The sequence below is a fragment of the Corvus brachyrhynchos genome, unplaced genomic scaffold, assembly GCF_000691975.1.
Source record: "Corvus brachyrhynchos isolate BGI_N302 unplaced genomic scaffold, ASM69197v1 scaffold152, whole genome shotgun sequence".
NCBI lineage: Eukaryota > Metazoa > Chordata > Aves > Passeriformes > Corvidae > Corvus > Corvus brachyrhynchos.
In genome coordinates this window covers 971,288-997,128 of record NW_008237447.1, presented here as the reverse complement: position 1 = coordinate 997,128, position 25,841 = coordinate 971,288, and the positions used below count along the sequence as shown (strand labels likewise).

The following is a 25,841-nucleotide window of genomic DNA, read 5'->3' as shown; positions in this document are numbered from 1 at the left end:
AATCTTTAAATCAACTTTTTGGAAAGCCTCTTCTATTTGTTTTCCACTCCATTTGTTTTTCACTTGTAAATTTGTGACATTTACGCCTACCCAGTTGCAAAAGTGCTAAAAGGGGAAACTAACTGTAAAGTACAAAATAAGAAACCACCAACCCACCTACAGAATCTTTTTTAATGCAGACTGTTGCTGCACCTGGGCATGGAACAAAAAGCACTCAGAAGCCTCATACTGTGGTGGGATGTATGGACCTAATTTCAGAAGATTTGACAACTTTCAGCAGATTAGCACAGCTTGTCTGGAAGGCTCCCAAGACATTTTTGACAGCACCTCATATCAATTAAGCTTGTGTGAATCCAAAATAAAAATTAAGCTCACTTGTCCTTTTACCAATGTTAATGATTGCAAACCACCCTCCCTAACTGGAGCTCAGGAAAGTCTGCACTTCATGTAATGAGCTCCCTGTAAAACCATCCTGCTCTGAGTCTGCTCACCTGCTAAGGCAATCTGTCTATTCACCACCAGCCTTCCTCAAAAAATTGTGGTTAAACAAAGTGCTTCAGTAAGCTGATTTCACCCAAATTCTAACATATATTGTATATAGTGTAAAAAGCAGCAAAAATAATTTAGTGTTCATAAGAATGCAAGAGCTTTCAAAAAGAGGTGTCTTACATGCACTCAAAAGAAATCCATGAAATAATACATTGCCAGGTACTTATACATTGTAATTAATTTAACACTTTTCCACCTAGAATGTCTTTTGAATATTAGATGTGTGGTTACAAATAAATATACACCTTTCTCTACAAATCTACTCACTTTCAAATATAAAATCAAATTACTATACTAATGGGCTTACTGTATTTCCATGCCTGTACATAAAAGTACTTTTTAACATTTGCAGGTTACTAAGCACATTTAAATTGTGGTACAAGCCTATATACAGTAAATTTAAGCCTCTGGACAGCAGACCTGCCTTTCTTAATTACCTTCCAAAGATTTCCTTAGACTAGTCCCTGGACCCCAAGGCTTCCTAGAACCACTGACTGCAGGCACACCAATGCCACCCCTTATCTTTCCTGCTGGATTTCACAACACAGGATATTTTTTAACCCAATGTTCTGGACCCTGTATAAAATATTATTAAAAATGTTTGAAAATTAGAATATCTATGTATGTAAAGTAATCCCTTACCACATTCATACTGAGCATGCGTATAAGCATATTCCAAAAGGAATAAGCATCTTTAGTGTCTGGAGAAATACACTGTAAAATATTCTGTATATAAAAATGACTCTAAGTACACCAGTCTCTAACAAGCAGAATTCTTATGGATTGAGCCAAACAGGATCATAAAAGCTTTTGGCTGCTAATGTTGCAGAATCCCATCTGGTTTCATGGAACAACTTATTTTCCTGTCCATTTAAGCTTCCAGGGAGAACATTAAAAAAAAAAAAAAAGAGAGAGAGAACACAAAGAAGAGACCTTTTCTTATGTATGCAAATTATATCCATAAGTTATTCCAAACAGGGAGAAAATACTTCAATCTTATTACAGAACAAACAGAAAAACAGAGTCTAATTCTTGGCATGCAAGTTCCACATAACAGTACACAGTCTGTGTAACGCACAGAAAAAGGGTAAGAAAGAAATCTTAAGAGGCCGAGTTTGTAAGAATTCAAGTGACCATTGATCAGATTTTGCCTGGTTAGCTGGGTAAGTACAGCATAACTGACCCCACACACACACTCATTTGTTTTGTGGGGTTTATTTTATTTTCTTTTTAAGCCCAACACAACAAAACCTTTAGTAGGGGAAAGACTATTTCTTTTAAAGCCCGAGAACAAAAATTCCGAGTAATCCATGTTTCCTCACTCAAGCATTTGTTGTTAGTAAAGTCAGGGCAGAAAAGCTTTTTCAGCAAAGTAAACACCATCACAAGGAGACGTCTGGCTAATGGGGATATGAGCCTGAAACAGTCTTTTTATCTGATGTTGTTCTTTAGAAATATTTTCTGTATGTAATGCACAGCTCTGCTCCAATAAATATGACTATGAAGACTAAAGGGGTTTCTCTACAATGGAAGATGGTATTTTATAGAATGCACTTACTGTAGCTCATAAATAGTAGATGTACTCTGTTTTTTTCCAATTTTCAGGGTGTGCTGAACTGCTGCTGAAAATAAAGGCTCACATTATCTCTGTGGTAAATCAATTCTCTGGATAAAGCTGTCAGCTTTTCTTTGTATTGGGAACTGATTGAAGTATTCCTATTTAGTATGATGCCAATATCAGATCACCTGTCATTCACGTCACAATTTAGGCATTGCTACAGCCTTTAAGAAATCACACAGATATTTTGTATCCTGCATAAATTAAGGGCTTACTAAAATGCATTACCTGTCATGATGACAGAACACACACCTCAAGGAAAGCATAAGACTTATTACTCACAAAAAAGAGGGGTTTTTAATGCTTTTTTAAATCAGTGCATGACATATCAGAGTAGACAGAGAACTAGGTAGTACTTTAAAAGTTATGGAATGGGTAAAAAGGAAATTTGGTACTTAAAAATATTCCTACAACCTAAATGACTTGACTTTGAATGTATGTCTTTTAATTTCCAGGAACTGTAAAGCTACAACGTAGCTTTATTATATTATTATTATATGTATATATAATAATATTGGTAAGTCAGCACTGAAGTGGCTGTTCTGCAATTGTTTTCTAACATAATAGCGATTGATCTTATTTTATATTGGCACCAATGAAAGAAAGACTCAAAACTTATTTGCAAAATACAGCAATGCTTTCTAGATTGGATTAGTTTATAGATCAATTTAGCCTGCTTTGAAACTGCTGCCAAAAAATTTTTAGAGCATTAACTTGCTCTTGATTTAAAGCTCAGCAGAGGACTTAGAAAACAATTATGCATAGGTTTTAAGCACCTCAAAACAGAGTAACACTTTCCTGTTGAAAACTACCTAAGAATGTAAAAGAGCACCTTAAAAAAGGGGGGTGAAGGGGGAATAAAAACAAGTGTTACAAGAGAAAAGCACCACCTTTCCCAGCAGAAATGTCTTCTGCCCTTGAAGAAAAACCCTTCATCAGTCCTTACACCTCTAAAGCAAGAATTAATGACTGGTGAACATCAGCTCACAGATAAAAATGTGAAACTGGAACCAAGATGCTTTAATGTAATCCATTGATGATGTAATAAATGATGAACAAAATCGTTGGAATATTGCTATCACTGAAAACAACATCCACTTTCTGGTTCATTGGTTCCATTTGTTACTCTTTGCACCAGTTTTTAGACACTTTTTTCCCATTCAGTTTATGCTAATAAATATTGGTGGATAAAATTTAAACAAAGAGAGATTTACTTGCAGAGTGATAGTTTAAGTTTAAAAAAAAAACAAACTGCAAAGTTCTTTTCCTAGTAACACCTTTAAAGCTGTGTGATCATAAATACAGATGATGCCAGGAACAGCAAGGATGCCAGACAGATGACTCTTTTATTATTGAAATAAAGATTTTAATATTTATTATTATTTACTCATGACTGCCTATTTTTCACAAGTGACATTATGCCATTTCCTTCAAGTTGGAAGAGTTACCCCTTAATCCCTGTCCAATGGTTATATCCTGTATTTGTGGAATAAACTTTCCCAAGTTCCAAGTGAAGCATACTGTAAACTTTTATTTTTCCCAAATACTTCACTGGCATTTTTCCTGGGGAACCTTGGTTTGTGGAGACCTCTTGCCAAATTCTGCTGTTCTTTCACATGGTTTCAACTCCATGGTTTTAAAACTTTGGGATTGTTTCCCTCTTAAGTTTGTACAGGCATGCCTCCACTTGTGCATTAATTCAGGTCACAAGGGTATTTTAAAGATAATCCTCACTAACAGTGCTTTTGTTTACAGCGCAGAATTGGCTGGGAGGACACGAACTGAATTCTTTTTGGATGAAACTACACCTCAAAGCCAAGGGTGTACAGCATGCTCCAAGGACTGAGAAGCCCTTGGAAAGGCTCAGGCTGAAGGAAACTCAGGCCACACAGATAAGGATACCAGGCTCTCAGCACCAGCTCTCTTGCTCTATAAAAGCAGTTTGATGGGGCTGCTCTCATCAGTAGGGAGCCTTATAGCCAAGCACCCACTATTATCATTTATCATGGTTACCTCACTGAGCCTCATGAGGCTTAGGTTTCTTTAATATTCACTAGCATGAGTCCAGCCCAAAGAAACTTCTTCCACACATCCTAATTTCCTTGATTTTTTAAATCCTTCCTTACTGTCTTTTCTTCCCTCTATTGAGAACTGTTAGGCAACTCTTCAGCAACTAAATTTGGTTCAGTAACTCTTTTGCTAGGCCTTCAATCTACTTAGTGATCTTCAAAGACAAAGTTGTTTGCAAAAAAGACTGCCTAGCATGAAGTTGCTAAATTTACACTTCTTTTACTACACAAGTTACCCTGTTCTTCAAAGGTGCTCCCTGAATCCCAGAGGAATTACAAACACCCCCTTTTGAGCTGGTGCATGAGTAATGCAATTGTAATACAATTAAGTTAATCTTCTGGTAAACAGTTTGGAGAACACAAGATCATTTAATGGTAGACAAGAGACATTAAGAGCCTAGCTTTCATTTCAAGGATTGATTTTGAAAAAGAGTAGTGGGAGGGGGTTTCATGCTGTCATTAGAAGAGTGGAAAACGCGAACATGCATGGTGAGATCCTGACATCCACTGAAGGAGAACAGAACATTATCACATACATGGTGTACTTGTGAGAGCAAGAATGTCATATGGCCAGAAAAATTCAACCAATTAAGTAGTAATCCATCTGACTGAACAGTGGCAAATTAATTACAAAATGCTGGTTGACACAAACACAGATGCTTTCATGATGTAACTTACTGTGACAGGAGCTACAGAGCCTTGAACTAGAGCATGGTTACAAAATATTACTAAAAACACTTGGCATCTGTTACAAGAGATCATTTAAAGTTCTGAACTCTGATTAGCTATTACACACAATATTAGTTTTGCATAGTAACAGCGCATTTTTAAACTTAAGTAGTCAAGCATGGGCTGTGAAAAATAATAAAAAAGGATCAGGGCATATCAAGTTAACCTTTGAAAGCAAACTTTCCTGACCTTTCTGAAAGAGGAGAGTTGGAGCCCTTCTTGGTAGTACCCTCTTTTGCTTTTTTAGTCCTGTCTTCTGTGACCTTCTCTCATTATCTATTTTGTTTCTCAAAAAAACCCACCCAAAACCAAAACAACAGGGAAGGGAGCTGCAAAGTTTCACTAGCAGAGTACTCAGCAAAAGTTAAAAGAAGCAGAACAAAAAGTTGAGAAGCAAGATTTGTAAGGATTTCTGTAAAATGGAAATAAGGCAGGCCAGAAAGAACTAAATAAATGGATGACAGGAATTAATCATAAAAAAGTGATTTTCCAACCAAGTAAAACTTTAAAAACAAGTAAAACTTAAAGCGAACAAACCAAAAACCAAACCAAACCAAACCTCCCCCCCAGCCCCACCCCTTTTGAGATTAAACACCATTTCTTGGCTTAATAAATGTTTGCTTTTGAAGACAAGCATTTTGAATCAGCATTACTTTCACTTCTTATTACCAACAAAATGATATTTCCTAGTTAAAGCTTCTAAGAGATAAACTGCTTTCCAAAACAGCTGCACAGCTGTTTTACAGAAGCTCTGAAGTACAACGTTACCATTCCACATATTACCACATCAGAATGCCTGTCTGCAGACAACTAAGCTGAGCTGTTAGGTCTGCTCTTTTACAGCAGCTTATCTTTCATATTAGTAAATAAAACACCCCAAGCAAATTACAGTTAGAGGGCTGAGATTACAAGAAGGCTCCATTACATTTACATCCTCTCACTTAGAACTGCACTTGCTTCATGTGAAATTGCCCAGGAGTGCTGAGGCCATGCAGGCTCTCAGCACAGCTGCAAGTAGTAGTTAAACACAAGGTTCCCATGGACTGGTGCTCTCAGTACTAGAGAGGCACAGCTAGGAAAATCAGGATTTACACATTTACCTGATAGCCCCCCTCCTCAGTCAAGAGACCTAAAAGGCAACACTTTGTATGTGAAAACAATTGCACCATACTTCAGCTGAAAATGCTACAGGCTTAAGCCTGACCAGGCATATTTAAAGGAAATTAATAATTAAGTACAAGGGCAGCCTGCACAGAAGCAACAGCACAAAACACTGAGTGGGGGTGTAAAGACCAAATTCCCCAAGTCCTTCTGGTCACTCTACTGCCCTTCAAGTGACCACTTAATGCAGACACCTACAGTGACATGGATCAAGAAAGTGAACACTCCCTTGTCTGCTTTGTTCCTCAGGCACCATGAACTTGTCAATGCAAACTGTCTTGGAGCACCCAGATAGAACTCATTCATTGCTTTAACATCCTAAATGTAATGGGAGAATGGCATGGAAGTCTGACAGCCACAAAAACCAACTCCAGAGCAGCCTTTTTGCACACATACACGAGGATTTTGTGCAATACATGATCCTTGTACCAAATTCAACGTTTTTAGAGCAACTCAGGGATGCAGCACCTGTGGATGTTGGTGAGCTATGCCTGTACACCAAGGTGGCAAGGAGAGGTAAACATGCAGAGATTCCCTCAGGAGGTTTTATGTTCACAGAATGATCACAAATGTTCTAAAAGAAAGGGACAGATAACAGTTGGAGCAGTAATAAGGGGGGGGAAATTAAAAATCCAGCGTTTTGCTAATAGGACTGTTCCCATTTCCACTCCTTCCAACAGGTCTTCATTCAGACAAGTGGCCCCATAGGGGAGGAACAGAAAGAGATGTTGCAGAACAAAGTCAAACACCAAAAAAACAAGACAGGGAACAATAATCAAAATAAAAAACTAACTGCTGTTTTCAAAAAGCACTTACTAACCACATTAGCGAGCAAAAAATAAAAGATGTTAGAGTACTTCCCTCAGATCTGTGGATGGAAGAACAAAGCAGTAGGTTCAAACAGCTTCCCATGACAGTAAAGGCAACCCACAAGATAAACATAGCACTTTATGTAGTTCAAAATAAAGAAAAATAATCAGAAAACCATCAAGATCCATACTATTCAAGGAAGTCAGAAATGCAGACAGATTTTATGTAAGAACTTAAATTTTCTTTGGTAGAAAAGAAACTGTTAACTTAAAATTAAATGTTTCATTTAGACAAGACATACAAGCGAACCACAATAATTCCAAAATACTTATACATAGCAAAACAGTTTTTACAAGTATTATTTTCAAGAGAATACTTTTAGATTAGCTATTAGAAAGAAATTCCTTACTGAGAGGGTGGTGAAGCACTGGCAGAGATTGCCCAGAGAATTTGTGATCTTCCCACCCCTGGAAGTGCTCAAGGCCAGGCTGGATGGAGCTCTGAGCAGCCTGGTCTGGTGGAAAGGGTCCCTTGTCCAAGAAAGGGGAGTTGGAACTCAATGATCTTTAAGGGCCCTTCCAACCCATTCTGTCATTATTTTAATTACTGTATTATCCAATGCAAAGTAAACCACAAAATGATCTGCCCACAATTCAGAGGAAAACTTCTCAGAAATATATATTACTGTTCCTCCTTTGTATTTGATTTTTGTATAGATACTTAGATTCAGAGTTGACAAAAGGCCAAAGGTGTCACAGAAAGAGACATGAAAATACTTCCATGACAAATTCAACTGTAAGAACCATAGCAGCCTGTAAGAAAGATTTCTTACAGTGAGATTTTCTTCTGGCAAAGCAGGGAAGTTAATTTTAACTATTTAACTAAGACTACACGACACTGCTCTCCCATTTCAGACAGCTCCCTTTGCTCCAAATATTCCTCTATTAGGTGAGGCCTAGAAGGCATGCTGACAGAACATTTGTGTGTTTTATATGCTAATGGATGCGGGGGGAAGATTTTTCAAGAGCTGCATATTACATGTCCCACAGGGATCAGGTAATCACTGAGTTAAATGGAGGATTCAGCACTGCCAGGGTCAGTCTGCTTGCTTCCTGAATGAGGGAGGAGGGATTGAAAGGGAAGAGGTGGCAGAACAAAAATGAAGTTTTTAATTTGTTAGCTACGGTACATCTTTGAAGCCAGAAGGCTTATTAAATTTATTCTTGAAAGTAAAACTGTCTTTATACACAACAGAAGTATATAACACATTTCATAATAATGATCTAGTAAACCAGTGAGCTGTCCCTTAACTGTGTTTTCAAAATACAACTTTCAAGAAACTGATGCACACGAAGTTCCACCTGGACATGAGGAGGAACTTTACTGTGCAGTGACCACACACTGGAACAGATTGTCCAGAGAGGCTGTGGAGTCCCCCTCCTGGGGGATATTCTAGAACCAGCTGGGTGCAATCCTGTGCCATGTGCTCTGGGATGACCCTACTTGAGCAGGGAGGTTGGACCAGATGACCCCACTGTGGTCCCTTCCAGCTTGACCTGTTCTGTGATTCATATGCTCCTTGAATATCTGCAAGAGCAGTCTAGTTGATTAGGTAGTGTAAAAAATACATGCAACTAATAAAAAAACCTTGGCAACAGAGATACTGTTTTATTACAGTACACAGTGCTATATCCTCTGGAAAATGGATAAACAGATTCCAAGTGAAACGAACAGAAAGCCAAAAATCTCTAGGATGCAAAGACCATCAATGAGCATATTAAAGTTAAAAAAACCCAATCAGGGCATGTCATATATTAGAAGTTTTATTGATGGGAATGCAAATATAACCATGGCACAATCACAAAAACAATGTGTAACATTTCATTAAAAGCAATTCCTTAAAAACATCTGCAATCATCTATAGCAAATACACTGAACATTTAAATCCTTGCATCTTTAATCAAAATATTCTTAGAGAAGTCTATTATAGATGGATAATAAAAACCAATGTCAAACTTTAATATAAAAAAATGGCAGAAATGCCTAAACTGGGCATCTAAAATCAGTAGGTATCCCATGTAGCTGTATTTCAGGAAGTGCTTATTATTCTTTCTCTGGAAAATAAATATTCCCATTTGCTCAAAAGGTGTCCCCCCAAAAAACAGAGGGGTATTTCCTGATGGCTAGTTATCACCTAAAACTCAAATGAATGCAGATGTTTATTTTTAACACAATTTTTTTGAAAATACCCTCTCCAGTCACAAGATTCAATTTAATTCATCAATGTTCATACCTGAGGTGCTAGGTTGTCTACATTCAGTTTTCCTGGAAGAGATACTAAACTGAAACAAGTCAATATAGGATATTTTAGCTGAACTGTTCATCTTCTTCAAATCATTCTTCCTTTCCAAGGTGCTTGTTCACCTACTGACAAAGGGTGTAAAAGAACGCCATAGATCCTTTATTTATCTCTCATGTCTTCATTGCTTGCATCTGATCTGTTAATAAAAAGAAACATCTGGTCTTAGCACAAGATGAATTCTTGCTGTATTTTGCTTTTTGAAAACATAAAATAGATATTTTGGTGTAGTTACAAGAATGGGGGACAACGCAGAGTTGTTTTCAACTTGCTCTCTTCTCCACTTCTTAAATTCCCGTACAGCAAAGTTGTTTTCCCCAAACCTTGCCAATTAAACAGGAATACTCTTCCACCTAATTAATTTTTTATATTCTTCAGGCTTATAAGATCACTTTGATGAGAATAAGACCTGGGAGTTCATTTGGTGAAGTATGCATGTCAATTCCTTGTACACATTTTGGCTTCCCCATAACTGAACATGACCTAACTGCCCAACTGCAAAAGATTTAAAGTTTGGTTTTGAATAACTCACATCAAAACTTTCCTCTCAGTAGCCACACTTCTCCATATTGCTGCCTGATTGCCACTTCTCAACTCACTTCAAATGTTTTCTTGGTTACCAAAAGCATCCAGCATCCCATTACGAAATGTGGGAATCAGCACTATTTCCCCCACTAAGAGGGAATGCTGTGAGACAGGTTAGTTTTACCCCACTGAGGATGTGCTGTTGCAATGGTGGCCCCATTCCAAAATAGGGAAATAGCAAACTCAGCCTTCATTAGGGAAAAAAAAAGACAAAACTTTCTGCCCCTGCCACCCCAGCTGTAAAATGGGTGTGCAAAAGGTAACTAAGGAAAGCTTGGCTGCTGACAAGGAGGACTGTGCACTCATTCATCAGTTGTCATTTCCTCCCCTGAATTTTATGGCATCCCCAGCCTGTGACTTAGGGACTACCATAACTACAGAGTTGTTCCAAATATTTCCATCTAGTGCTCTAGAAATGAGGAGAATCAAGAGTAAAAATTTGTTCTAGAAATATCCAAGTATTCAGCCATTAAACAGTTAATTGCCAAACTACACGTGGTTAGGGAACAGTACAGTTTAAACTCAACCCCTCTTAAGCTTTTGGGTTCACTGAACCAGGGAGTTAAAGGAAATTTTCAACTAGAGCCCATCCATGAGGAATTTAAGCTCAGAAAATTAAGAATCCATAAGAGGTGAATAGCTATGAAGAGCTATGTGAGTGACAGCAGAAGCATCTACTTTTGCTGTGCTTAAAAAAAGTCTACAGATATAACTTAACTATTTTGTCAGAAAATATTTACACACGCATTTGAGATCCTTTCAAGTAGCATGAAGCTATGTTCAAAACCAAAATTTGGATTGAAACTTAAAAGGTTCCTCCAAGAGAAGCAGAGGCCCTGAACAGTGCAAGAAAACATTACTAAGCCAGAACTATGCCTGAAATTAGGAAAAATTATGATTTGGAATCTGCCTCTATGATGATAGGATACAGCAGAGGCGGAAACTCAATGCTTGGTTCCCCACCTCAGAACTATTTTAGCTGGTGGAGGATATATCACTGCCCCTCTGTAGGGCAGTAAATCTCTTTGTAAAGACTATTTTTGGCAAGCAGCTCTCCCTCTGAAAACAAGACCGAGTATTTTTGTACTCTACAATAACTCCGTAAAACAAACCATCTTTTTCTAGTCGGCAGGACGAGTCTAAGTAGAAAGGACAGTCTGGTGTCCCTAGATCAGTGGGGATGAGTTAAGCCGGGGCCAGGGCCAGCTGTTATCCTTTTGGAGGGAGGCTCAGTTCCCGGCCCAGCGCTGACACCCGGCGGCCAGCGGGGCACAGCACAGGCGGGTGATGCTGTTCAGCTGAGCCCGCACCACCCAAAACACTCACAGCACAGGCAACGCCAGTCAGGGAGCTAAAATTGGGATGAGTCTACCAAAACTATGCCACGCTTCACTAATCTACACATTGAGCAAGAGGAAAAGAGAGACCAGAGCCTTACGAACACACAACAGAAGGAGACACAACATCTGTACCAAGTTTGTAATTACACAACATCTGTACCAAGTTTGAAATGAAAGATGCTGGATGTCAGACATTGTCCAAGATGGATCTGATATTTTCCATGCAGTTATGAGCGTCTGCATGTCCTATAATCGTTATAGTGTAAGAAGTTCTTCTTTTGGCTCTAGATTAAAGAGCTGAAGGTGTATAATTAAAACCACTGCATTTGTCTGCATATCTGGCTTATTTTCTTTCACCATTTCTTGATACATTAACATTAGGTTATGTGAAACTGGGACAGGACATTAAGAATGAACTGAAGAAGAAAATGAACTACCACAACAAGAAATTGAAGTGTGGGAGCTGGTATTGTTTAAATGAAAGTGCTACACTGTTTGCAGGAGTGTGTATTAGTATTTCATAATACACACTTTGGTCAGGGAAGCCCACACAATGTTTTGTGTATATTAAGGAGGTAAATGAAAGGCAAATATGAGACAGAGCTTTAGTACTCACTGTGTAATTTGATCTGACAGCAGAAATGGACAGAAAGAAAACAAAGGAAATAATAAAGAAAAAAACCTTACAAAATGAAAAAGCTTAACAGAGTGAAAATAGAGCAAGAGAATTACATGTGATATACCTTGGAGCCAATCCACACCTTCTTGTAATCCATCTCCTTTAAGAGCATCACTGGCACTGAAAGAAACAAATCAAATTACAAAAACATTGTAAAAATACCTGTTTTAGTTGAGTCATCACTATACTTTTAATTTACATAATTGCAAAGTAGCATCAGGTACAGTTTCCTTAAGTTTTCTTCCCATGGAGAAGACTGTTCCTCAAATGATACAGAGTACCTTCCCCACAGGGAAATGCCATTTCATGATGTGATCTGTTTTAATTCCAGTTTCAAGGAAGAAGGAACCATTCCTAGAACACAAGGCAGACACCTTGTTCTGCAGCACCTCCTTCCTCGGACAATGCTGTAAAAGATGTTTACTCCCTCCAAGAGCAGCCATGAATCATGGAATCATTGAGGCTGGAAAAGACCTTTAAGACGATCAAGCCCAACTGTCCTCCCACGCAGTTCCTACACATGGTGAGAATGCTGGAGGAAGGAATTACGCGTGTGTGTGTACACACTTCATTGGAGCAGCAAGCCCAGCAGTGTCTGTCAATATATAAAACTATTCTGCTACACTGAGAGCAGTGTAAATCTGCCTTTTGAATCACTGGGGGATAACTGTTTACATGCCCTTCATTCTTCAGTTTACGAAAACCAGCACAGCTGTCAAACTGGACTGTAACTGCAGTTCCCTGTAAAATGATCTACCAAGAAGCTTGGGAATTCATTAGTGTGATTTCTGGACAAAAAGCAGCAATCCCAAAACAACGTCCAGGTAATCAAGTTTAATACTAAAGGGGCTAAAATGAAAATGGTAGTTTTCAGCGTCATTTAGCTGATATCACTTTTATTTTTAACAGCTGAGGACTTTAACAGGACAAAAAAATAACTTCTATAAAACGCTTCTGATAAAAGGAGAGTTTTTTCCTTGTGAACACTAGCACTAAGTCCTTCTAAAGCTTACATCCTTCAGGAAGAAAAGACTCTAGCTCCTACAACTAAAAATCCCCTCCAATGTGACTGGGTACAAAGAATACAGTGTCCGTCTGAATGCAGGAGAGAACAGTTTACTAAATGGCCTTTCAACAGCAGTTTACTGAAGCATCTGCAGAGTGGAAAAAATCTCCAAAGGTTTTATTGTTGATATTCTCAAACCTGCAAGGTAATCTATAGAGCAGGAGCACTCTGCTAACAATTCTACTCAATTTTCCAGCAAAATATAATGGCACCTGTTCTTCTGATGTGAACCCTGCTTTCTGATTTCACTGGAAACGCTCCATTCCATTTCTTGGCTAACAGTTCTGCTGTGAAAACTTTTAAGACACAGTCTAAACGAATGCATTGTACATTTAAAACGAGTTTCACCATAAGTGTTTTAATATTACCACTGCTTTCACATGTGGAATCTGTCTTTCAGCTACTTGATTTATTTTATACAGTAGCGAGTGGCATGGCAGGGCTAAAACAGGAATGCACAAAGTAATGCCAATAAAGGGATAGAAAAAGAGAACTTTACCAGATATGCCAGGGCTTGTCTTTGATGTTTTCTAAGGACAGTAACTGAGACACTTTCACAGATGACACTGCATCCCTGAGGTCCATCTTGTTAGCAAAGAAGAGAATAGGCAGTCGACGGTGCTTAATATCTAGGCATGAGCAGAGACAGAGCCCTCAGGACAAGAGGCAACACTTACCAATCTCTGCATTTAACAAGGTACAAACAACACAGGAAAGTATTTTGCTCACCTGTAGCTGCAATTCGCTGAAGGTTGTATCCTACCAAGATGCACACACTGTTGGGTCACCCGGCCTCTGCTGCACACTTCCAGAAAGCTCACAAACTTCCTTGCAGGCCTTGGAATCCTCCACCCCTCTCCCCCTACCTTACACCCACACTTCAAGCTGTAGATTGGAATTGCTGGTCAAGCTGAGGAACAAGAGCTCAAACCACTGCCTACAAACACTGCACATCTCTGCTTAGTGAGGACTGGATGTATAAAATGGATGGAAAAAATATTCTGTGTTCATTCGTAACATCACAACAACAGTTGAGGAGGGTAGTCTGAATTATCCTTTAGCATCCTGGAAAGCATCTATTACTTCATTGAATTTACAGAATTGGAAAAAAATGCACATGTCTGGACTTCTTTATTCCCCCTTCCCTTGAAGGACTTCCAGAAGCTCTTTCAGCTAGCAGTGAGAACTACAGACCAAACAAAGTACTCTGGCAATTTCTGGGATACTTACACATAGACAAGCTTAAACCTCACAGATTACCCCAAAAAGATTATATGGTCAATGAAAGGAAACAAAACCTACTCTCTTCAAAATTACAGATGTAACACTGCCAAAAAACTACCAGCACTAAGACTAATTCTCAGAGTTTTTCATGTTATTTATACAAAGCATGATATACAGGATTAGAGAAAATCTAGGTTTTAGTCTATCAATCAATGCTTGATAGGAAAAGAACTTACATACTACCACCCCAATGAAAATTGCTACAGAGGCTCTTTTTAAAATCGTAAAAAGAAAAGGTTATTTCACATAGGAAACAAGCTAAGGATTTATTTTAAAATGTCAAACGTAAGCCATCCACCCCTGCTGATGGGCAGGAGGATGATAAAAACCCCCAAAAATCCTAACAAATTGTCAGTGCTGAAATGGTTTGAACTTTCCTAATTATGTTCTTTTCCACCTGCCTACTAAACCCTTCCATAGAATCAGTGGAGATAACACTACCTCCCCATATTCATTCAGAGATGGTAAGTGCTGATCAAAAGACTGACAATTTTCACAAACTATTTACCCTACCTGGAGCTCTTTTCTCCTCTGATACCCATAAACACAAGTCAAAGGTCTCAAAATACAAGCACAGTATAATTACATCTCTGTTTTGATTCCACAGCTGAACAGCTATTGAGTCTCCTGACTGAAACTTTTACATTAATTTACAGTATAATTAAATGAACCCTGGTACCCACAGGTTGCAGGTTATGGGTAAATTAAAACCAATTACAAATTAGCAGGCATCACATATGCAACAGCCAAGTTAATCAAGAAGTTTCCAGTGTTTTTCTGAACAATCAGAGAGGGGCACAGCCTAACCACCCAGACTCATAATGTACACCCAAAGATATCTGCTAAATAAAGTGGTGGTCACAGAAATTTGTATTATTTCCTAATGTGCAGTATTTCCCCCCCACACTTTTCAGTTACTAATGGAAAACTAACATTTGCTCGCTGCAAGTAGTTATGAATTAACACATTTAAAAAATATTCCAGACTCTAGATGTGTGATGTGCAATTTTATACCAAGAATTTCAAGTTGACAAGAATTTCAGTTTAGTTTAGAAGCACGTGCTAGAGGTCAAGTGACCCAAGAGTCGTCATCTAATCCAGGTAATCTACGGACTATCATCTTTCGAAGTGCTGAAGAATGAAGTTTGAGTAAAAAAACCCCAAAATATGATACAGTTATCATTAAACAAGCTGTTATTTGAAGAGTTCATTGTCCATTTATGAAAGCAAAAATAATTTAAAGCTCTGATTCACAAAAAAGTCCCAGCTAGCACAACTTCTAACCCCATTAATGCTTCACAGGACACATACCCTTCCACCTGACAACCTCAGCCAAAGCCTGGCAAAAAGACAGGCAACTGTTTTACTGAGGGATTGCTGAGATTTTCAGAGTCAGGAATTGATTCAATTCCATTTAAAACTTAGGTAAACATGTACGTTTAAACCACTCCAGGAGGATGACAGAGACAGAAGCATAGATCAGGAGAAAGTAGGGTATGCAGCTAGAAAGGCAGAACAGAAATACAAATAAAGATATTGATATAACAAACCACTTAAATATTGATTCACCTAACAGCTACTTTTATTGTACATTACTAGAACTTTTTAAGCTCTTTGCTTCTCTTAGATGTGATATATCAAAACCTGATAAACCAGTGACACTGTTGCTGTATTGGAGCTAGGCTGCTCCAAGGCAGAAATACATCACTGCTCTCTCCTGGTTCTCAGGACTGCACTCAGTGGCCAGAGCCCTGTCTTTGGTAACTTGAAGACACAAATTCATGAACAGCTGAACAGCAGTGACCTGCTAGGTCAGCATCAGTGACCTATTAATGCCTAAATGAAAAGCCCCACCTAAGGCTGCTTCTCCTCCATCTAAACATTTTCACACTTTTGCCCTCTATTAAACCAGTAAGTTCTTCCAGCAGCCTTTACCTCTCACCCTGGGCCCTGTGTGGTTCCATTTTACCAACAGAATTGGTTTTACTGCTGCAGTTAATTCCTGATTTGGTACGAAGTGCCCTGGCTTCTGGGTAATCCACCTGCAGCCTTTGGCTCACCTCATCCTCCTTTTGACTTTTGCAACACTGCCTTTTCAGTGTCTGCATTTGAGGTAACCCACATCCTTAAACAAGAAATTAGAGAATAAGAAGGCCCAGTCAGCTCCAGCATCTTTGTTGATGAATTAAAGTGTTATATACAGTCTTCATGGAAAACAAAGTCATGGGAACATCTTTGTCCCTATCACACACTACTTTTCTTAGAAATGCAAGCCAGCTTCTCCCTTCTCATTCTCAGCATGGGAATCCCACAAGTTAAGGGCTCTATCAGTTTAATAAGTAATTAAGGAATTAAAGGATTATTTCACTTTTAAACTTCCTAGATGTAGTTTTTTATTCTGGTTAGGCAGAGCAACTACCTAAAGTGCTGAAAGCGAAAATTGAATATTGCTTACAGACACATCCCAGTAAGGCTGGCTATATGGAAAGGCAACGAATTGATTGATTTCAAAACTTAATTAAGTTTTGAAGGTGCAGCCTCATGAAAAAAAACCCAAAGCAAACCCCTAAAACCAAGACCCCGATCATGAATTCTCTCATATCCTCTTCCATCTCATGTGTCCTTCTACAGGGAATTGAAACTGACTGGTGAAATTATCCCTCCTTACTTCTGGCTAAAGCATAAAAAAAAAAAAAAGAAGATGACAAAAAAGTTAAATGTGACATTAAAGGAATTAGCTGTCTTCATGGAAAAAACAGACAGGGAGACACATTTTTGTCTGTGTTGGTCATCACAAAAAGCCTCTCCAGCTTTCAACTCAATCTGTTCTTTCTGAAAACAATGCAACTTTTGATTTATACTGATTAACAAGAGACCAATCCAACTCAGTGTAGACAGCTGAAGCACGATCAATTTGTAAATGTGAATAGGAAAAAAAAAACCCCACAAGCTGTTGAAGATTCTTATTGTGCTGATATTCATGAATGGCTAATATATCTGCAAAGTACTCAGAATGTGTCAGACAGGGGCTTTTCTAAAGACAACATAACAAATATGGACACAGAAGGGGAAAAAAGCCTCCTCACCTGGATGATTCAGAAGGGTGTCAAGTTCTTCTTTGGCCACAACCATTCTTAATTTGTCACTGCTATCAATGACAAAAATAATGGCTTGGCCTTCTCTGCATAACATAAAAAGAGCAAAGAGGCAAATTATAGGTTCTCAAAGAAATGAGTATTCTGTGAATAAGAAAAGGCTTCAGAAGAAACACTGAGAAAAAAGTCCAAGCAAACCTGATTTGTCCTCTAATTTTTGTCACTGTCATTTACCATTAACATTTGAATCCAGTCTTATTTCTGAAATTCAATCTTTTGGTAACATGCATCATTTTTTTAGACATGAGGTTGTTACCTGCTCATACAAGATTCAGTCTCCACACACCTTTTAGAAAAGCTTGATTTTACCACCCAGACTGAAAAATGAACTCAAAAGGTAATCAACTGCTATTTTGACAGTGTGGTCAGGCAGACAAAAAACCCATACAGACAGGTCTTTACGGAAATTCTGTATTTCCTACACTGAAGTTTATTCAGAGAAAGGTCAATTACCTTTTTAGAGAAAGACTGTGTCCACAGCTAGGCATATGAAGGTTAACTTTTATATATCCTGCATAAACAGGATTTTTCTTTTTTTCGAATAACAGGTAAAAACTTTCAACTATTTCAAATCATTAGGACATTTTTCTGGCAGTATGAACACAGCCACAAAAAAAATGCAATTATTCAACTCATTATTTCAGGATGTTACTGATATTTTATGACTTGATGTTCCATTTATTGAAACTTGTTTTGAAAATCAAATAGAGTCTCACCAATCCATAATTCACCAGTTCAGTTATAAACACTCACAAAAGGTATATTTGCTTAATATTTTAATGTAATATTCACTTCTCCTTCATTTTACATTTCTCTGCGAGACCATTATAAATACATTCTTTACCCTCCAGCACCATCTATCTTTGTATTTTGATAAGAAACAGTTCTACACCTGCTGGAAACCAGAAATAACCTGAGCAGCCCAAGACTGTATGAGAAGGCCCATTCTTTTCTGGTGTACAGAACCTTTAGTAAATAAAGCTTTTGCATGTTAGCTGAAAATGCCTAAGCAATTTTCACGAGCATAAAGTATTTTACCAGAGGAATCAAGAGTACTGGCATGTATTTGCCATCCAAAAAACAACTTTGCAAAGAAGTAACAGGAGTAGGGACACAACATGACTTTAGGATTATTTAAGATAAATGGATTTAGGGATGTCCTAGAAGATACTTTCAAGCCAAACAGAAGAAAAGTCCAAACCTGAAGGACTCCAAGGCCACTGCTTTGACACTTGACCAGATTTGACTTCCATTTTGCAGTTCTTGAAAAATCAAATCTTGCTTAACTTTATAAACTGAACAGCACGTAATTATTTTATTAATATTTTTATTAAATTACTGCAAATTAATGTTTTTATATTATTCTTAGTAGTTAAGTATGTGCCTACTGCACTGGATCAGGAACAGAGGTGGATACAAGTGCATATTTCACTGTCAGCATAACCTAAAAAACTCCCTTACTGTTAGGGAGTTACTGTTAAGATGAAAAAACCATTTATGACCCACAAGGGGTAAATTACTGCATTAAATACAGCAATCACAAAAATTATTTGCTTATGAAGCACTGTGCTAACATTTTGAGAGCAGCCTGAGGGCATCAGTGACTGAAATGCAAATCTAACACTCTTGAACAATGCAGATCTCCTGGCCACACGTTTTCAATGCTAACACAATTTGCGCAAGAAGGAGAGGAAGCATTAATCCTCGATTAAAAAACAATTTAAGCTCTATCACAACTGATATTAATATTTAATCAATATTATAAACTTCAGAATTTCTCCCTTCTATTTCTCCAAGCTACTTCTGCATGGTTTAGTACTGTTCATGCTATCTAGATCAGGATCAGGCACTACAGAATAGCAATGAGACGATGTAAATAAAGATTAAGTTTCACTAAAAGCTACAAAACCAGAGAATGGTGTCCATCTATTACCAAAAGGCAACACCAGAATCTTAAAAAGTACAGAGAATACCCTGTTCAATAAATAACATGTAAGAATGTTCACTCAGGTTCTTAGTTACACACGCCTTATTCTCTGAGGTTCATTTCCCTCACCTCTAAAAATCTCAGCCATCAGCCAATATCTTTGAGGTTTTAAGTTGCTGACGTACAGAAGAACTGAAAAATTGGAAGCCTAACTCATCTTGAGCTTTCTTACAGGATTGGTTTTCAGGTTTCAACATTTAAATCCCATCTCTAGTATGTTCCCCCAAGTTGTCCCTGAAAGCACAGAAAGCAGATAAAAATTTTCATTTTTTAGAACAGAAAGTTGCGTTTATCCAGAATGACTTCCTCTCAAACACCAGGCCTAAGCCTTCTCTGAATCATTTCTAATCACTAGATATTATCATACTTCTGTTTAAATAACCTACAAAACAGCTAATATGAAGAGCAATGCTTTAAAATAAATGATAGGCTTACTTGTAGTAGTGTTCCCAGAGGTCTCTGTATTTCCCTTGACCTGACATATCAAACACTGTGAAAGACAAACTGCAAAGAAAAGAAGTGCATGAGGCACAGAAACAAAGAACAAAACCCAAACCCAACCCAAAAAAAAAGGCCAGATCAACTTGAATCCAAATCAACTGAGAAAAATTCCCTAAGGAACTCTGGTTGCACTATCTGCCTTCAAATGATCCTATTCAGTTTTGCAGTCTTATTATAGAAATATTTCACAATGGACAACATGTTTATTATCTGAATAAAAGAACCAAACCAATTATTTAAAGTGACATCAAACACAAAATAAGCTCCCATTCAGTCTCTCTCTCTATCGTGCTGGTATCAAATATTGTTTATGAGTAAATGAAATTCAGAGGAACTATGACTTAAAATCCACAGCCTGTCTTAAATTCTGTCCCTAGACTGGCATAAATGTATGCAAAATAAAAGGCTTTAAAAAAAATAATCAAAATTCCACTTTTAGAAATAAAAGGAATTACATTCTGGTAAAAACAGGTGAGTTCAGATGACCAAGCGACAAAGAGCAGTCTTTGCAACTGTGAGATTTCAGCCAAACACTGCAAACAGCAAGGCAACTTAAATAACACTACAAAAAATTCCCATCCACTCCTGAAATGTCTACAAAGGCAGCTTCAGTATTAGGCTTTCCTGTTTTGGGTAGCCCCAAGTAGCTCCCATAGAGGAGGCCACACCAAAATGAGGAGGTTAAGAAAAGGAAGCTCTCCAGACATCCTTTCCACTCTATGTCCCCCAGTTTGTGGGGGTTTGAGGTTTTGGGTGGGTGGGAAAATCACTCTACATGGTGTATTTACAGGTCATCATCTCTCCTACTACAGGATCAGAATAAAAAAAAGCAATATAAATTAATTTACATTCTCACACAGGAAGTCCCAAACCTGTCTGATGTGCTTTATTGAGACAGAGCTCAGTTGTGGAGGCTCATACAGAAATATGAAACCTCTCAATCTCACACATCAGGTCAAGGAATAAACTATTTTCTTGAAGACCTCCCACCCAGTGAGGCCACACTGCTTGGCTTGAAGACATTGAAAACATCCAGTGAAGGCTACAGAATAAGAAAATGATGCCGCCTCCTTGAAATATCTTCGTGTCACGACATTCTTAATCCAAATCTTAGTCTTAATTCAACTAATGACTCATTACTTCGTTTCCTGGCCTTTGCTCCTGCCACCTTTACATTGCTAATGCAGCAGCCATCCTTTTGCATTTAATGAGATTACACTGCAATCTGTTCAGAGTACCTCCAGTGAGAGTGCTTAATTCAGGTTACCACACTGAGAGAGGAATACAGGCTGCCACCTCGGCAGCTGTCTCTTCTCCAGTCTGTAACAGTGCCCTATTCCGAAATTCTCAACAGACAGGGATCAGATGTTTATACACACTACTGCAAAAAACTACAAAACTTTTAATTTTTTTTTTGGTAATAGTTTTATAGCAGCACAAAACACACATTATATTCTAATACACTCAGTACTGGATCAGGATTAGGTGTCGTGGGTACTACATTTCAACAAGCTGCAATGTTATGTCAGTACACCACCACACATGATACTCAGTTACAAACCCACTGAAAGGGATAATTAAGACCAACTATTGTACAATAATCACTACTGCTAATGAAGAAAGAAAGTACTACCTTGAAGTCTTGAATTTCTCTATACTGAATCCTATTGTTGGAACAATGTCCTGAGTTTGAGCCTTTGAAGGAAAGAAAGTACAAATTTTAAAATCAAATTAGAAAAGGCAAATACTGAAATGTATTTGAAACATGAATACATTACAGATCTATTTTTCCCCAAAGTGTGCAATATTAAAGCTCCCAGAAAAGGAAAGTAACTCAGAATCAAGGATTTGTATTTTCTGGGGAATAGAGTGAACACTATTGGAATTGCCAAAACACAAAGCATTATCAAGAGATCTGTCTGATAACTGATTTACTACTGAGCCGGCCAAGGAACCTATCAGCTAAGTTGGTAGAAAAGAATAGCTCCTCTAAGAAGCATCGATATTAGAGCAGGAAGAAAGGTCACATCCCATAGATTACAGAGCTGCCTGAGAAAGTGACATGCAATCCTTGCACAGACTCCTAGAGCCCCTTATTCCAAACACCATCCATAGGCAGGTCCAGAAGAAACAACTGCAGACAGATGGGAAAACATCTGTATTTGCCAGGCCCTTATATATTGCTCCTGGGGCAAAGCAGCAGTTCTTAAGAAGACTGGGTTGACCCAGAGCTCAAAATCACCTGTCCATTGAATTTACCAAAAATAAACTATTTTATTTACTTTGATCTAGTGACACTTGTTGCATGCTAGAATATTTGGCATGCCTCGTAATGGTAGGACTTAACACAAGTTGGACACAAAGTTACCTTCCTATAAATTCTCATTACAAACAAATTCTATTTATTCTACTCATGTAAGTCCCCTGAGATCTTCTCTAGTGCCCATTATTGTGATAAATCTTCAAGTCTGTGTTCAGCTCTAGTTAGGAATCCTTTACTGCTTAAGGCATGATATAAAAACCCTCTAAAAAAAGGTCTCAAAAATTACATAAAGATACAATTTGCCAGGTACAAATTGTAGCCTTTCCCCCAAACAGCTGGCAGCAGATAGCAAGCAGTTTATAGTCTTTGTTTATAACTCTACTCAACTTTCAGTGGACGAGCAATTGCCAGGAGTGGAAGAGTGACAGACTCTTCACCATGTCACACTTTTTAAACAATGTCCAGTGGACTCATCAGGTAAAATTAAATGAAAATTAATATTAATAAAAAAAATCTGTGCCATGATATAAACAGCAGAAATCAGTTTCCCACATGCATATAACCATTGAACATGCCTACCAAAATTCATCTATTTCTAGTCCATAAACATACCTAGAAACAAAGTAATCCTACTTTCATTTTTGCTCAGATTATTATACACTCCTCGTGGCCTCAAACACTTTTCACTGGATGGATGAACTGCAAGTGTTAATGGTACTTATTTTGAAAATTATTCTGCTTTAAAAATAGTGATGTCACCCTTAAAGGTGCGTTTTCACATTATTTCTTATTTTACTACTTCTTATGCACTTATTATTTTTCAGGAAGAGATTAAAATAAACATGGTAAATTGTTGTACAATTGTATTAATCCTTAATGTTCAACACCACTTGTAAGTGCAATCCTGTGGCAACTATTTAAGTGATTAAAGTGACTGTTTCAGATCCTGATCTCAGCCATCATAAACCCTTCCTTATTGCGTGATCTTATCAAAAGTGTGCCACATTAACAGCGGGTTTTTTTTGAAAATAACATGCGTGTGAATGCTTACCCTTAGTTTTAGTTAGTTGGAAAATTTTAAAATCTATTTTGTTCCCCACAAGCTCTTCACATTTTTTTTTCCACAGGCACATCCAGTATAACAGCATGCAAACCCAGACTTAACAAACACCCAGCAGTGAGCCAAGCAGGCTACTTACATTTGAAGGTTTGAGTTTATTGATGATCGTTGTTTTGCCGCTGTTGTCCAAGCCAAGGCACAAGACATGAACCTCCTTTTTCTTCAGCCCAAGCCATCCTGCCAGCTTGTCAAACAATCCCATGGCTGCGGATCAAAAACACAGGGATCACCTGCTGTTCAGGGAATCAGAGCAGGGAATGGCTGTTGGAAAAGTGCTACATGCAGGGCAGCGCTGGCACCGAGGGTGGGCATGGGGCTGAGCAGCCTCACACCTGGGAAGGGATGGTGTGAGCAGGACCTGCCACAAACACTGTCCCAGAGGCTGGCTCTGCACATAAGCACATGGAGGCTAAGCTGATTACAGCCAGGAGGCCTCGATACAAAAGTAGACTGGCTGTTTATAGCTCTGTCTATATCACACAATGCCCTTGATTCACTGGGCAGAAACATTGCCATCGTTCTGAGCCGCCCAAAGGGGGGCACAACTGCAGTGCCACCAGGGCTCCCACCAAACTGAGCAAAAAATAAAGGAGGGCCATTATATTCACCTCAAATTGTCAGCAGTCCATCATTCACACAACCAAACACTATTTCCCCTCTTCAGCACGTGCTACGTAATTTACTGAACCCAGAATTAAATAAAGCACCCTCTGTTGATTCAATTCAAACTAATCCTAACAGGTTTTGCCAATATTGACACGTATAAATTAGGAACTCTTCACTCACTACAAATAGAAACTGATAAAAATCAGACACCAAAACATTCACCCACATGTCAGGGAGGTGCCAAGCCTCTACTGCTGCCCGGACTCTGGCTGAAGTTACCTGGCAGGGGCACGTTCAAAGGAGCTTACATCACGTGCTCCCCTGCAATACCTGGCTAAACACACTCTGCAAAGAGAATAACCCTTGTCTGTCCTGAATGAATTCCACTAGAAATAATTTCAGCAATCAGACAACTGAAATATTTGAGATGTCTTCAGTGATAAAGCATCTAATTCATGTCAGAGGGGTTTTCTGGAGTGGTGAAGGCTGGTTTTTTTTCTTATTAAAATAAAAACACACAGCACTAGACAACTCAGGTTGCAAGCTTAATTACCCAGGAAATCATAGCAGGATGGGGAAAAGGTAAAAAAATGCCATCAATAACAAATTTTTGATCACACTTTTTGACTAACTGATTACAAAATGATGATTAACTGCTTTTTAATGATTTTTAAGCTTTGCATTTAATAAAGTCACATAAGTAATCATTCTGGCTAAGGGATGATTTTTCCTTTTTAAATACAGATCTTTTTTAGAGCTTTATCAAGTGCATTTTGATTCAGGACTGGTAGTGATCTACAGAGTGCTTTGTGCACTACAGCTACACAGAGTTATTACCAGGTTAAACAAACCCAACATTAGTTATAGCAAGTCTCTCATTCTAACTCCCTTTGTTTTATGCCCCACTCATTTTCGAATCCATATATACAACTCTGAAAGCAGATTAAAGCTGTTTATTATCAAATTAACCTGACAAAATCCTGCTCCAAGACACATTACTTCCTTATCCAATCAGGAGCTTCATCCACATATTCTAGATGATGGAGTCAAAAAAATACATTGTAGGCACTCCTAAAATGAAACAGGAGGAAGTACAAGCCCTTAAAAATACTTCTAGGGCTTCATTTTTAAATCCAAACCCCTAAATACACAACAGCCTTTTTTCATGTTTTTTTTTTTCCTCATCTGTGAAGGCTTACAGCAGTTACATCTGTCACAGCTGCCTTTCCCCCCTCCCCCCCTTTTTGCCAGCTGATATTTTGCCTAAAATGCTATACAGCGTACATCAGACATCTCCTAAAATTATTTAAGCCACAGTCTGGTCCAGGAGCTTATAAGCCTTTTTCTTAAGAAAGGATGTTCTTTCATGTCTGATCTTTGTCTATTTTCAAGCCTAATCAACAACAAAGGAGATTTAATCCATGAAATAGAGAGCAGCCAACAAACAAGCTCTAAGTGATGTCCAGGTGTCAGGAAGACAAACTAATTTTTTCGGTAGAATTGCCCTGTTTAGGTTTAAGGCTGAGTATATTTCACTCCGATCCAAAAGAAGGGAAAGACCGAGCATACGGACTAATTAGCATGGGGAACGAGAGAATCATTAACCAACAGAAAACAGGATACTAATTAATAAGAGAACTAGGTGACTTGCAGTCAGTGAACATTAATACCTCTGGTTGCTAAAACGTATAAACAATGAAAAGCTTTGGTAGTCGCTGTGCTGTCTCGGTGGATTTGCCGCCCAGAACCCCTTCCTGCGCAGAACCATAAATAAATCAAATACCTCGGCTCTATGCGCGGACCTAATTCGGGACAACACCTGGGTGCTCGGGTTCGCAGCTCCCAGGACCGGCCTTCCCTCCCTCCCCTCAGCAGCACAGGCCCCCGACCCGCCCCGGCAGCGGCCGCGGGTCCTTTCTCCCAGGCCGGGACAGGGTCCCCCGGGGAAGGCCGGCACAGG

At 38.5% G+C, this 25,841-nt stretch overlaps 1 protein-coding gene across 4 annotated transcripts; it reads right to left on the bottom strand.

Moving 5' to 3' along the window:
• Positions 1-8,580: 8,580 nt before the first annotated feature.
• ARL6 (ADP ribosylation factor like GTPase 6) lies at positions 8,581-25,835 on the bottom strand. 4 transcript variants are annotated; one of them, XM_017731433.1, is made up of 9 exons: positions 25,665-25,835; positions 23,355-23,479; positions 21,526-21,587; positions 19,827-19,895; positions 17,336-17,430; positions 13,465-13,594; positions 11,964-12,019; positions 11,837-11,849; positions 8,581-9,434 (listed from the first exon to the last, which is right to left on the bottom strand). In XM_017731433.1, the coding sequence occupies exons 2-9, from the start codon at positions 23,475-23,477 to the stop codon at positions 9,398-9,400; spliced, it is 585 nt and encodes a 194-aa protein (XP_017586922.1). In that variant the 5' UTR covers positions 23,478-23,479; positions 25,665-25,835; the 3' UTR covers positions 8,581-9,397. The 4 variants fall into 4 exon arrangements, with proteins under 4 accessions (XP_017586922.1, XP_008629734.1, XP_017586921.1 ...); XM_008631512.2 differs by lacking the exon at positions 25,665-25,835 and having other exon boundaries at positions 23,355-23,661; XM_017731432.1 differs by lacking the exons at positions 11,837-11,849; positions 25,665-25,835 and adding an exon at positions 23,608-23,625.
• Positions 25,836-25,841: the final 6 nt, after the last annotated feature.

Bases quoted from the DNA above. Each gene is read 5' to 3' on its own strand.
- ARL6 (XM_017731433.1), bottom strand. From the start codon at position 23,477: ATGGGATTGTTTGACAAGCTGGCAGGATGGCTTGGGCTGAAGAAAAAG. The intron at 13,595-17,335 runs GTGAGGAGGCTT...GCTCATGCCTAG, and splicing joins CACCCTTCTGAATCATCCAG to ATATTAAGCACCGTCGACTG. The intron at 12,020-13,464 runs GTAAAGTTCTCT...TGTTTCTTTCAG, and splicing joins GACAAGCCCTGGCATATCTG to TGCCAGTGATGCTCTTAAAG.